This window comes from Leucopleurus acutus (assembly GCF_964270905.1).
Source record: "Leucopleurus acutus genome assembly, chromosome: 7".
Lineage (NCBI taxonomy): Eukaryota > Metazoa > Chordata > Mammalia > Artiodactyla > Delphinidae > Leucopleurus > Leucopleurus acutus.
The window spans coordinates 86466102-86480391 of record NC_139150.1 but is presented as its reverse complement, the minus strand read 5'-3'; the positions used below and the strand labels follow the sequence as shown (position 1 = coordinate 86480391).

Sequence of the window (14290 nt, the reverse complement as noted above, 5' to 3'; positions counted from 1 at the left end):
TCCACCAGGCCTCTCTCTTTAATGCCAGCTGTTCCATGTGAAAGTTGGGGACGCCTCCAGGTCGAGTGTTGTGTTACTGTTGCAGAGTTTTATCGCTGGGGATTATATGTTTATCTTAACTTTGTCAACTCTGGTGTTGAAGGGATTTTTGGCAAGTTGGGTCATTCCTATAAGCCACCAAGCACCTGTACTCTGTCAAAGCTGTTTAAACCGGAGCAGAAAAGTCTGTATACAACAGCGTCCTCTTCCTTTCACCTCTCAGCCCCGACTTTGAAAGGTGGTTCTGGATGGATTTAATTTGCATTTGGGTTAGAGATATTAGTAGCGTATACCTTGGGTACGAGTCCAAGGGAGGACGTGAGAAAGAAGACAGGTCCCTTTGCGAACATGGCTGGAGAGCAGGCGGGTTGTGCTTCCCTGTATCTAAACCTCAGAGCCTTGTGGCAAGCAGCCAAGGCTTGTCTTAATGAAAATTTATAGTTGAGATTATAATAGGGCAAATCATGTTTAGCAAGTCAACTGAATGACCCCAGAGGGTCTGGAACACACAACGGCAGCAACTAAATGCTTGTTGTGTAAGGATTTCTTCCCCTGCTGCTGAAGACTTAGCATTGCATTAAAAAAAAAGAAGCATGGAAGGTTTAAGTGTGTTAGATCACTAAAAGGATAAGAAAGTCAAGCATTTTTCTCAGTAAAGCATGACTTTCGAGTTATTTTGTTCTCATAAGTGATTGAGTAAAACAGTTTGAACTTAGTATTTTCACTTGTGTCAGTTGAACAAAAAAAATGTTCCCACAGTTGAATTCTTAAGTTGTTTAGACCCATTCCAAAGAGTGACTGCTTCTAGAAGATTAAAATCTAAGGGTAAATCAATACACAGATCACAGGCTCCTCCTCCACACACACACACACACACACACACACACACACACACACACACACACACACAAATCAAAGGTTGATCATTGTTTAAAATTTCTTAAACCAAATATTGAAACTGTAAAGACCTGAAGACCATCATTGGTATTGTTTGTCCTTCATGTTGAAAGAGGTGCAGTAAGTGGACTTTCTTGCCGAGTTCTTTCTCTTCTCATTGCAATTGTGGAGAACCCGGGGATGCACGTCTGGGATGGCTAACGGTGGGAGCTTGTTGCATTTCTTCCACCCTTGGATGGCGTCCGTTTGCCTTTCTCAGTATTACCAGGAGCCCCTGATCCATGGGCCCTCTCCCTGTTGCCTTCTCTCTCCAGTCCCAGCAGCAGAGCCCATCGAATACGCTCAGTTCCCTTTCTACCTCAACGGCTTGCGTGACACCTCAGACTTCGTTGAAGCAATTGAAAAAGTCAGAACGATCTGCAACAACTACACAAGCCTGGGGCTCTCCAGCTACCCCAACGGCTACCCCTTCCTCTTCTGGGAGCAGTACATCGGCCTCCGCCACTGGCTCCTCCTGTCCATCAGCGTGGTGCTGGCCTGCACGTTCCTCGTGTGTGCTGTCTTCCTCCTGAACCCCTGGACGGCCGGGATCATTGTGAGTTTATTCTAAGGGTCTTTGTGGAAGTCACATTCCTTTCAGCATAGCTCTTTCTGCAGCCGGGAAGTTTTGTTTATGTCTGGGCCTCTGGAGGAGGGTATAGATTGCATCATCCATACTGTATTTATTCTACTGGAGGTGGTGAGGTTCATGGTTAGGTAGAGCCTTTAATGGCCTTAATCTTCTGTCCCCTCTCCTTTAAACTTTTTGTGTAAAGATAGGGGAGTTTTTGAGCACACTTTCCATAATGTAGAGCTGAGCATTTATTAAATACAAACACTCAAAGCGTAACTTTTTTCAATTCAAGTGTCATTTTGTTACTACATCCCAGACCAAATATAGAGAAGATTCTTCTAAATGGAGCGATAATTCGAGAAGTTAGGATGGTGGTATATGGTTAAATGGTTTTAGGGATGGTTTTGTGTGGTGTGTTTGTTTTAACTCTTGGTCAGAATTGATAAACGAGTATTACCAACCTGTTTTTTGCGTTCTTTCTCCAAGTATAATACTCTCAGATTTGAAACAAGTTTTGGGTAGTCTAATAAAATCATGGCAGTATTTAAATTCCATGAACTGTGGTATAGCCTTCAAAATGCCAGAATTATAAAAACAGAGACCAGGTCTTGTTTCTGCACCATAAGTCTGTGCAACAGGTATGTTTAAAGGTAAATGTTTAGTCTATAGGAGTTTTCATGGTACTTAAGCGATTGATGGTATCCATCTTTCATTAGCTTATTAAAAGAAAGCAAAGGGAACTTTTATTGTACTTGTCTGTCCCCCCTTCACTGCCTGCTGAACCCCCACCTCCAGAAGGAAAGATCGTTCTCTCCTTCTTTTGTCTCTGTGTAGTTCATTGTTTTATTTGTATTTTCTCCTCTTTGGCCCCAAAAACTCCAAAGTCTGCCACACAGATTTTCTTTCCATCCCCCTAGAAATTTTTACAAGGCAGATGAAAGAAAGGCAAATAAAAGCTTTTCCTTGGATTTGACTGTTTGCTTTGTCCACCCCAGTAACTCCACATTTCTTCAAAGTGAAGGGGCTGTAACCTGACCCACATCAGCTGACCACACGTCCCCTTTCTCCCAAGTCATCCTCACTCAGTCCATGGACTCTCCAAGCAAAAGCAAAGCTACTTTTACGTCCAAGAACTTTTATTCACCCCGTCCGATCAGCTTTCTTAAGGATGGAGGGCAAGGCAACCAAAAACTCTAGTTGCAACTCAGTTATAAGTTGAAGGATGGTCTCTGATGGTTAAGATCAAAACAGAAGGAAACACCTTGTTTTAAACTGTATTAAATTTGTAGCCAGCAATGAGTGCGTGTTTCTATAATTCCTTATAGATTGCGCTCGGGGAACAGTTTTGAAAAAATTTTTGCAACACCTAGAGTGTGTTTGTGCCCAGCCACTCATCCTGTGTGTCTTTTTCAAGGTGACAGTCTTGGCTTTGATGACGGTCGAGCTCTTTGGCATGATGGGCCTCATTGGAATCAAGCTGAGTGCCGTGCCTGTGGTCATCTTGATCGCTTCCGTCGGCATTGGTGTGGAGTTCACCGTTCATGTTGCTCTGGTATGGGAGACGTTTTTAGTGAAAGCTGTTCACTAGAAAGGCAACCTGTTTCCTCTAGCTCTTTTTAGTTTCCAAGTTGGGAAGCTTTTCATTTTCTCCAACATCAAGGAACACACCTGACACACATCACGGCAAAAAGGCTTCAGAGCACAGACATTCCCTGGGAGTGGCTGAAGTTCAGCCGGACTCCTTTCCCTCTGGGGGAAATCTAAGAAAAAGGGTGTCAAAGGTGAAAGCCAGGCCACATCAGCAGTAGGCAGTGTCTTTGGTGTGTCCGAGTGGGCCAGGAAGGATTCTGCTCATTTGGTGTCGTCAGTTGTGTCATCACGGGTCCTGAACTCGTCTGCTGTTCCTAAGACAGATGGTGTATACATGTGCATGAATACACACAATTTTTAAAATCACAGTCATAAAGCAGGGATAAAATGAGACCACACTCACAGATTTGGTGGGGATGGCATAGTGGAGGGTGAGGTGAGTTGGCAGCTGAGGAAATACCCTGGGGCTGATGAACTAGCTCTCCCACCTGAGCCCACCCAGCTCCTTCGACCTCCCAGCTTCCAAGTTCATGACAGCAGGAAGTAGGAGAACTAGCGTTGCTCTCAATAGGAATCCCCCCCCACCCACCCACCCGGCTCTTTCTATGCACAGTCCTGTGAATCTTTGTGGGAGAAAAGTAAACTTCAAGAGGAGTCTAACCCAAGAGACAAACCCATCGTATACATTTATCAGAATCATTCAAAAGCCCTATAGCGATGTGTAAATTATGTTCCGTACACACTTGTGTTTATAGTCTGCGTCCTTGGGTTTATGTAGGCATTCAGTAAATACTTACTGACTGAATAAATACTGATGTTTGGAATGCTTAGCTAGGAAACCAAGCATTTGACTTGGATCAAGTTACTTTGAGTAAAAGCCTTTGCTCTTGCAAAAAGCCTTGCTTTTGCAGTCTCTAGCATTGATTTTCTTTGGGCTTAACACATGGCACATGCATAGCTACACACATGGGTGTCTAGACAGATGCTTCTGCCTTCTACCTTCTGTTGTCTTCTTTCAGGGCCATATTTATGCTGCGTAGAGATGATAAATGTTTATATTTCAGAAGGAATGTTTTGTTGCAGTTAACCAGTTTTTTCCCCCAATGTATAATAAAAAGCCGATAATACATAGAAACAGTTTTCTACATTTTGAGCCTACCCTAATTACTTTCCTCAATTGAGCTGGGAAGAAGGAGAGGGGATTTTTAGAAAGAAGAGCCTAGAGCTTAGAGAACACATAATGACGATATCATTTCTTTTAAAAAGGAGAAAAATTACCGAGTTAAAAATCCACAAATCATTTTATTCTGATGTGAATGAAAACCACTCTTCTTGGTAGCTAGCATTACAAACAAGGGTGGTCCTAGAACAGATTTTTGCGGCGGAAATGCTAACGACAGTCTTTAAACTGTAGCGGCCCCTTGGATCTCTGAGGTCGTATGAACATAAATATCCATACCGGTGCTGGATAAACAGTGAAGGAACGCCTCTATTCCTCATGCAAGATTTACTCCTGAGAATTGAAGGAGTCTCAAGAGGCAGCTTGGCTTTGTGCTGCTAGCCCAGGTCTTCATCAAGAGGCTACCCACACACAGGACATGGTGTTCTTACCGTGTCCTGTATGTGAAAGTCGTCAAGGAATCGATGGGCACCTGGCAGTTTACTGTTTCAGTAGCATAAGTGATATGCAAGAAGATCAACCCGACTTTGACCCTTGTGGCCTCACGGCCCAGATACAGCACAGAGCGACATGGTTCCACACCACCTTGGTGCTTTCCTCCCAGGAGAAAAAGACAACTACTCTGACCCTAAAATCTCCCAACTCTGAAAGAGCGTCCATACATAGAGCCCACTTCAGAGAAAAATATGAGAATTCACAATGCACCTTTGCAGACTTTTGTGTCATTTTATTTCTTCATCCATTAAGTAGAATAACATCCTGTCCTTCCCTAGTGCACCTGCAAGGGCCCCAAGCCCTCTTCTCAGCACATCCTAGAGCAGCCTTAACTTTCAGAGAGCAAGCTTCTGCCAGGCTCAGCCCTCCCCCCACTGGGGGAGCAGACAGGGTGTAACAGTAACTAACCCACATTAAAATGGTCCTGGGTCACACTCTCAAGCCAATAGTCTGATATACCAAGATCTCCATAAAGTTCCCATTTGGTATCAACAGTATCCTTGACCTAGAAGAGCTTTAGAGAATGCATAAGAGGTGAGATATACCCACACATATTTAGAACAGGCTTGATTGAATTTACAGCCCTGTCTTTTTCTTGTGATAGCTTCATGGTACTTACATGTACTACAGACACATCAGTTGGAACACGGTAACAGAATTTCTAACCTCAGCATAATAGTGAGGAAATATGTATTTAGCACCCAGGTGCTAAGCCCCTTTGGAAGGAAGATCTTGACCTTTCAAAAACTCGGGCAAAATGCTGTCGCTTTCACAACTGGAGGTCTCCCATGTGAATGATGCTAGATCATTTAAGTGTGGGGAGTAAACTCAAGCGTGAGTAACAGTGAAAAGAAGGGAACATTTTGCTCATTTGTATAGTTTTGGCATGGTTTTTAAACTTAAAGTAAATATGCTTTTCTTCTTTTCTTCTTGATGTTCAAGATTTACATCAATACCAAATACAACCCATCATCATGAACAGGTCAATTTAGCGTAAGCCTCGATTTAGCTAGTTGAGCAGCCCCAGTTAAACATGCCAGTAGATAGAGGGTGAGATCTGAGAGTTTCAGTGGAGGCAGAGGAAAGTGGCTAATAGCACTGAAGACGAAGCTGGCCATTGACCAAGTCAAGTCCAGGAATCTGATCATCTGACCTCTCCTCGTTGCGCAGGCCTTTCTCACAGCCATTGGCGATAAGAACCGCAGGGCCATGCTCGCCCTGGAGCACATGTTTGCACCCGTTCTGGACGGTGCCGTTTCCACTCTGTTAGGAGTGCTGATGCTTGCAGGATCCGAGTTTGATTTCATTGTCAGGTAAGCATTCGTTTCTAACGTGACCTCTGTTGCTTATTTCCTTCTGCCTCTGGAAGATTGCAGCATGTCTTCATTGTGACGCTACTCCCCGCTCCTAACCCCGTAGCTTCATTGAGGTATAATTGACAAATAAAAGTTGTATATATTTAAGGGGGTACAACATGGTGGTTTGATATATGCATACATTGTGAAGTGATTGCCACGATCTGTGACTCCACTTTCTTTTGAGTTTCTTAACTCAGAGGTATCCTGAGAGGCATAAAAGCAAGCTGCCTTCTAGAGCTGTCTTGGGGAATATCTTAGGGAGAAAAGATGGAGGGTTTGGGGCTAGCAACGAAGGCAACTCTACAACTTGAAACCGATATCCCAGTTATTGCTATTGAGGTTAGAAATACCAACAGAAAGAAACGACCTGGTTCCCATTAATTGACTGAATTTGACCTTTACTTCTCCTTCAAAACTGTAGAAAGGAAAACGTACAGATACCTACAGTTTTCACATAGATTTTATTCTTTTAAGAAGTGAAGATGACATGCCTTGATTTCACATTTGAGTTGCCACTAAGATTTAAGAAGCATTTAACGTGTGACTTAACACCAATAAATTTTTGAGATCCAAGCCTAGTTGGAGTCATCTTTCAATTTGGATTTCATGGCAAGCAGTTTCTGGTGAATTTAATTAAGGATTTGACTTTGTGAAGTATAAAAGGAGAGCAAGTTTTCCTTTGAAAAAGAATCTGAGAACTGCAAGGAAAGACCGTTTTCTTCCCTGAACAGCCTCCGCAGCTTTTTGACAAAGCTGCCCTTGGATGTAACCCTGTTGCTCCGTGGAGGGGCGAGGCCAGAATCATCGATAAGTAAAAGATAGTCCAGAATTAGGACCATGGTAAAGCAGAATGAAATGTGAGAAATGACTTGATCGTTAGGGACGTTTCGAAAATCTAGAGAGAGAATCTAAACAGGCTTTTCTGATGTGTATGTTGCGATGGGCCTTTCAATTCCAAGTGAAAAGAAGAGGGTTTTAAGTTGTAGCCAACGTTTCTTTATTACGAGAAAAGATCGGTCCACGGGTCTGTGACGTTACCCCATTGGGCGGGTCGGCATCGTGGAGATTTAGCCTTGCTAGAATGAGTGCCAGGGTTGGCTCACTGTCGCTTGGGTGGAGAATGAGTGGAGAGGTGTAGACCAGTACTTCTCAAGCTGTAACGTGCTCGTGAGTCATCTGGGGCTCTCTGTAAGTGCAGATCGGACTTCGTTGGGGGTGGGGAGCAGAGTCTGCGTTTCCAGCCAGCTCCCAGATGATGGCCGCGTTGCTGATCCTCTCAGCACAGATGACCGATCGCTTAACAGGCCCAGTTAGTACACCCTGTTTGCCAGTATCAGGTAGACATATGCCTAAACTAGATGAAGGTTTTGGTCTGGGTTTTGTTTTAAGCTCTTAATTTGATTTTGACTTTTCTGTTACTTGGGCATTAGTAGTTGTTTCTCTGTGATGTAAAAACCCTGTGTCAAATAGAGTTCCTTTGTGTAATGTCTCATTCAACACAATGTAGTGAGCACCTCATAAGTGCCATTTCACACAACTGCAAGTAATGTAGACCCCGTCCCCCTGTACGTGGGGGGAGAGACAAGGTCACCGGCAATTCAAAACCATGGGAAACAGAGTGTGATGGGATCTCAGAGGATCTCACTCAGCCTTGTGGGGGATGCCAAGGGAGCCACGGAGAAGAAACGTAGCCTGAGTTAGAACAACCATCTGGGACCTGGGTGGGAGAGCAGGATCCCAGCTCTCTCATCTAACCCATGGCGTCTTGTTCTCTCCCAGAGATATCAGGGTTCTTGTTTCAAGCACTTAAAAGGGCTTCCCATTTTCTAGAACTGGATGGATTAACCTGATAAAGCCCTCACTGAGGTCGACTAAATGAGCAGACATTGTATACACTAAGCTGTCAGAAATCTAATTGGTCTGTTTATTCTAGAGTTAGATGGATGGGATGCAAATGTCTTAATGCCTGCTGCTGATATATGCCTCCGCCTAAAGTTGCAGCAGTTTACATTAGTGCAAGACATCGGCTGCTTGGTTTTTACTAATGCAGCTCAGAAGTTTCTAATGTTTACAATAGCTGCGAGGTATTTGTATTTTTATAGGGATTCTCTCTCCTTTCATCTAATGTTGAAACATATATAGGCACAGCAAAGGTTGGTGCCTGTTCCGTTTTATGATCAAGAGGACCATTAACAGATAGATATCTTGCCCTCCCTCTTCCCAGAACATCCTGAGCTCTCCCCCACCCCAGCCCACTTCCAGCAGAATTGCCCTAGAAACCGTTAGTTACAGAAACGCATGCTTGCGTGGAGCCCGCTGCCTCCAGCTGTGTGCAACATCCTCCAGCGACTCTCCCTGGTTGACAGGTTCACCTTGGTATTCGTGAAGGATCCCAGACCTTAGCCCTCAACGGTGGGAAAGCAGGGCCACTTGTGCACTCTCCTCTTCTTCATGGTGCTGCGGCCTTTATGTTTGAATTGGCTGACGCAAAACAAGAGTATTCAGAGATGCTAAATTGTTCAACAAAAGATTGGCCGGCAGAGCAGCCCGTCATTGTGGACCGCCCTCCCCCGAAAATGCCCCAGCAACCACAGAATGGGCAGTGTTTTCTTTGCCGAAAGCTGGTTCCAGTGTTCTAAAAAGATTGCACTTGGAACTATTTGGTAAAACTGGAACTCACAGAATTCTGGGCAGAAAGTTGCGGTTAATGAAAGCCCGGGGAAAGCCTTACCTGCTACGCTGGAGACTTAATTAGAGATTCTGCTCTAAGATGCAGAAGCATTTCACAGTGGATTAGCTGCCTGCAGAAGTGGGCTGCTTTTCCTCCTGGGCTAAATTGTTTAAATTCTACACCCTTCACTTCATTTGTTTGCTTCTGCTGGGTTTTCATGAACGGGGCCCCTCTGCATTGTATTTGTGCTTTCAGTCTGCTCGGCCATTCAGTTCACATTCCATATTTTTGTGTTTGTGTAACACATTCATAAATAACATTACATGCCATGAGATTTCAGCAAATTAACAAACCTAATTTTTTTTCTTCCCTTCATGAACTAACACTTTGGGTTGTAGAATGTAGTCCTCAAAGTCATAAGGTTAAAAGAAAAGAGAAAAAAAAAACCTAATCTTGTGCTGAATTTGAAACGCAGTGTTGTAACAGCCTTTTCACTGGTGCGGGTTTTGTTAATTTTTGGCTCTGACGTTTGGGCACGTGAAGGGTAGCTTAATTTACTTTTGCCATGGTAAATGTTCCTGTTTCCCTTTTATCTTCAAGGTATTTCTTTGCTGTCCTGGCAATCCTAACAATCCTGGGTGTTCTCAATGGACTGGTTTTGCTGCCAGTCCTTTTGTCCTTCTTCGGACCGTATCCTGAGGTCAGTAATTGTTGCCAGTGTAATGTGCAGCCCTCGGACCACCTGAATATTGTTTTTCCTGGTGTCACTCTTAATTTAGATATTTAAGTATATCCACATTTGCTGGTTGTTTACTTTTTCAGTAAACAGCTCAAATAACTATGGCTTTTTTCCTCTTCAGTTTAATAGTCTTAGGGGATGTAGGGGGAATGGTTTGGTTTGGTTTAGGTTGTTTATTTTTGAAACCTAGTGATTGGCAACCTGAGTCTTGTAGGTCTCTATCAGTGAAGCACTTTCCACTCAAGAAGAATATCTGGGCTTGAACAGGAGTAAAAGGGGCACAGCCTGCCTTTCCAGAGTGTGAAAGCAGAGGGCAGGTCTTTTGCTCCAGCTGTCAGGCCCAAGGGTCTTCAGAGTGGCAGGGATTGGGCCAAGTGAACACAGGGTAGCGTGAGAGGCCGGGCGGGGGGCGGGGGGGATGCGGGGGGGATGCGGGGGAGGGGCAGCGACCCCTGAACAATATTGTGCTTTGAACCTTAAGTGTGGCCACCAGGTAAATGGTTGATAACACCTGTAATACTGAATCCCCTGAAATAGGTGTCTCCAGCCAATGGGCTGAACCGGCTGCCCACCCCTTCCCCTGAGCCGCCCCCCAGTGTGGTCCGGTTCGCTCTGCCCCCTGGTCACACGAACAACGGGTCTGATTCCTCTGACTCGGAGTACAGTTCTCAGACGACGGTGTCGGGCATCAGTGAGGAGCTTCGGCACTACGAGGCCCAGCAGGGCGCCGGGGGCCCTTCCCACCAAGTGATCGTGGAAGCCACAGAGAACCCTGTCTTCGCCCGCTCCACCGTAAGTCATAAGTCACCCCAGGAGGCAGCCCCTGCCTGCTCTGAACAGCAAATCACAGACAGCATGCCAGAAAATGTATAGGTTAGGTGGACTCATATGAAATGGCCAATATTTGGCTCTTCTTAAACTATAAAAATGTCAGTTTCATGTGGTTGTATCTCATACAGATTGAAAAGGGCAGGGACCAATATTGGTGGCTACACAGAACGTCCGTCAGCATAGATCATGTTTGAGCTAAGTACAGGTTGAGCTTAAGGACCAGAGGTAAAGCATGCCTTGCTCCCCCTGCCCCCCTTTTTTAAAAGCTACGTATCATTGTAGGAGGATACCTGTTTTAAAATGTAATGGTATTTCTATTGCCAGCAGAAGTGATTTCTTTTCCCTTCCACTTCTGTTCCTTTTAATTACCCTTGGTATAAAATTATTTCAATCGTTAGTGTCTAAGACTTCCCCAGAAGCTTTTGTGGCTCCAAGCTCGTATCCTAGGTGGCGGGAAGGAGCAGAGAAGCTGAGAACCAGCCTTCAGTAATTCAGGAAAACCGTGAGCAGCCCGGAGCCTCTTCTCAGAGGCCCTGAGAGCCCCAACCGCATTCTCCCCTCTCTGTGCTCCCCAGGATGTCCTCGGCCCCCCAGGCCTGGGGCACAGCACACAAAACCCAAGGAATGTTCTAAGGCTCCTGTTGCTCTGACAGGGGGCCTCCTGCTGTCCTTCCAGGAAATGGGTATTCCAGTCCCAGGCTGGAGCTGCCCTTCCATGAAAGAGAGAGAGGCCAACCAAATAACCTAAATTTTCTTCCTCTTACCCCCCGTGACGATGCCTGCTGAGCTGCAGTGTGAATCTGGTTTTGTTCAGCGGGAGCCTAAAAATAGGTACAAGCTGAACGACTTTGAAGTTGGTCACGGTCCTTTTGATTGATGTGGCCACTGTGTTGCTCCATGCTTTGTACAGAGACCCAGAAACCAGATTCCTAACAACAGGATAGAGCGGCACTGCCCGGTAGAACTTTCTGTGACAGTGCGAGTGCTCTCCAGTGCAGTAGCCACTGCAACATGTGGCTGTGGAGCATTTGAGATGCGACTAGTGCGACCTAAGGGGCTGAATTTTGAATTTTAGTTAATTTAAACATACATAGCCACATGTCCCTCATGGCTACCGTATCCAACAGTGTAGGCAACGTCCGGGTAACGTCCTGCATTTGGGCGAGCCAGGGCCAGACACTTAGTCATTTTAGAAGAAGAGGGAGCTCGAGATCTGATCCTACCCAGCAGGGTGGGGTGGCGAACTGTGGGAGAGAGGCAGCTCGGGTACTTAGACCACAGCCCTGCATTTATGGGCAGCAGCCGTATGTGTCCGGCCAGCTGTGCTGGAGAAAGCCTAGGCATAGGGTCCAAACAGGGCGTACCTCTGCCACGTCGTTGTGGGTGGAAGGCCCCTGGTCACTCCCTGGGGCGCTCCCGGCCATCTGTGGGGTTGGCTAAGCTCTAGTTCAGAAAGAGCTGTGTGTGGGTGGCCGGGCGGTAGTCAGAGCCATGAAGGGAGGGCTGGGGCAGCGGGGGCCGATGCCCAGCCTGGGGTTAGCACCCGGCCTGTTTCAACCTGCCCTTGCCCTCTGCAGGTGGTCCATCCTGAACCGAGGCAGCACCCACCCTCCAACCCTCGACAGCAGCCCCATCTGGACTCAGGGTCCCTGCCACCCGGACGGCCAGGCCAGCAGCCCAGAAGAGAGGCCCCCAGAGAATGCTTGAGGCCTCCCCCTTACAGACCGCGCAGAGACGCTTTCGAAATTTCTACTGAAGGGCATTCTGGCCCTAGCAATAGGGACCGCACGGGCCCCCGGGGAACCCGTTCTCACAACCCTCGGCACCCAGCGTTCACTGCCACGGGCAGCTCCGTGCCCAGCTACTGCCAGCCCATCACCACCGTGACGGCCTCAGCGTCCGTGACTGTTGCAGTGCACCCCCCGCCCGGGCCCAGTCGGAACCCCCGAGGGGGGCTTCGCCCGGGCTACGAGGACTACCCCGAGACTGACCACGGGCTGTTTGAGGACCCCCATGTGCCTTTTAACGTCCGTTGCGAGAGGAGGGATCCCAAGGTGGAGGTCATTGAGCTACAGGACGTGGAATGTGAGGAGAGGCGCCGGGGCAGCAGCTCCAACTGAGGTGGGCGGGGCCGGTGGGCAGGTGGGTGGGCCTCTGAGGCGCTGCTCTTCAGTGACCCCTCAGGGACTTAGAGGGACGCAGATGGCTGCATCCTCCTGGAGCCCTGGGCACTCATGTGTCCCCTACTGAACCGCAGTGACCTCTTACCCACAGGCAGGGTTGCCTGTCTAAGCTTCGTCATCCTTGGAGAACCAGTTGAGTTCCAGATTGGATCTGTCCCTCACAGTTAGCCTGTGGAGGTTTAATGCATCTCAACAGAGACACTGACAGCTGCCCCTTTCACCTATTTTTCAGTCTTTTAAAGCCATAGCAGGTATGTCTGATGAACGCACAGCTCAGTGAACAGTCACAAAGTGAGCACATCCCTGTCACCAGCCCCCAGGTCAAGGGAGAGATCATGACCCGCCCCTGGAAGCCCCTCATGCCCTCACCCATCCCCCACCGTCCTGACCTCTATACCCCAGACCCGTTTTGCCTGTGTTTGTGCTTTATACATAGGGACTCGTAGACCTGTTACTTTGACTTCCTTTTCTTTTTTTCTTTTAAAGGGTGAGTAAAATCTGAAGCAAAGAGGCCAAAGATTGGAAGCCCCTCCCTACCCCTACCCTGCCCCACCAGGAACTGCTTGAAGAGAGCTGCGGAGTTAGAAAGGCGTGCTGTGCCAGGCAGCAGTTCATTGTTACTGTAACTGATTGTATTATTTTGTGAAATATTTCTATAAATATTTAAGAGGTGTACACATATGTAATATACGAAGGAACGGATGTAAAGTAGTGTGATCTGGGTTTTCTGCACTCCCGCCTCCAGAGCAGGCGGTGGGGAGACCACAGCGGAGCCCCTCCCTATTTGTACATTGGTCTCTGTGCCACAACCAAGCTTAACTTAGTCTTAAATTTCAGCATATGTTGCTGCTGCTTAAATATTGTATAATTTACCTGTATAATTCTATGCAAATATTGCTTATGTAATAGGATTATTTTGTAAAGGTTTCTGTTTAAAATATTTTAAATTTGCATATCACAACCCTGTGGTAGTATGAAATGTTACTGTTAACTTTCAAACACGCTATGCGTGATAATTTTGTTGTTGTTTAATGAGCAAATATGAAGAAAGCACGTTAACCCCGGTGGCTTCTCTAGGTGTAGTTGGATGAGATTCTCTTGTTTGGCTGTGTGTGTGAACATGTGTGTGATTTCCCAATGTACTGTACTGTGATTTTGTTTTCTTTTTTTTTTCTTTTTACTGTCTGTGAACCCGTGGTGGGCTCTACCTTAGGCCAGAAGAGTCAGGATATCTCTAGTGCTAGCGCTGGTGGAGGGCTAGCCCTAAACATCTCCTTTATCCTTTTGCCAGACTCACTTCAAGTTCAGGGCATCTCTTAAGATTATTGGCTGCCATCCAGACACCCCAACTCGTGCCTCAGAGGAGATAAGTTCCTTCGCATGGACCATTGTGGTGGATGTTGGAACCTCAGGGTACAGAGCTCACATCTCTTCATCTTCATTGGTATTAAAAACCTAGAGAACATGCCCAGTGGGAGCCTCAGCTGGGCCGTGAGCGTATCCTCTAAAGTACGCAGCCTTCATTGTACCTCTCTTGTAATCAACGCACAACACACACACACACACACACACACACACACACACACACTTAACACACACCACCACCACTATCACCACCCAAATTTAAGAGTGGATTGGAAATCTTCTGGAGACAATGACCTCTTAATTCTGGGTCCACAGCAGACCCAGAGGTG

General features: G+C 46.5%; 1 protein-coding gene across 2 annotated transcripts in view; it reads left to right on the top strand.

Annotated features, from left to right (window-relative positions):
- Nucleotides 1–13293, top strand: part of PTCH1 (patched 1) — a 55700-nt gene extending 42407 nt beyond the window's left edge. For both annotated transcript variants that reach the window (XM_082842406.1, XM_082842405.1), the window contains exons 18-24: nucleotides 1251–1531; nucleotides 2964–3101; nucleotides 5985–6127; nucleotides 9444–9543; nucleotides 10120–10374; nucleotides 11991–12534; nucleotides 13083–13293. In XM_082842406.1, the coding sequence (XP_082698532.1) occupies nucleotides 1251–1531; nucleotides 2964–3101; nucleotides 5985–6127; nucleotides 9444–9543; nucleotides 10120–10374; nucleotides 11991–12533 (1460 nt within the window). In that variant the 3' untranslated portion in view covers nucleotide 12534; nucleotides 13083–13293. The remainder of the gene's footprint in view (nucleotides 1–1250; nucleotides 1532–2963; nucleotides 3102–5984; nucleotides 6128–9443; nucleotides 9544–10119; nucleotides 10375–11990; nucleotides 12535–13082) is intronic.
- The last annotated feature ends 997 nt before the right edge of the window (nucleotides 13294–14290 follow it).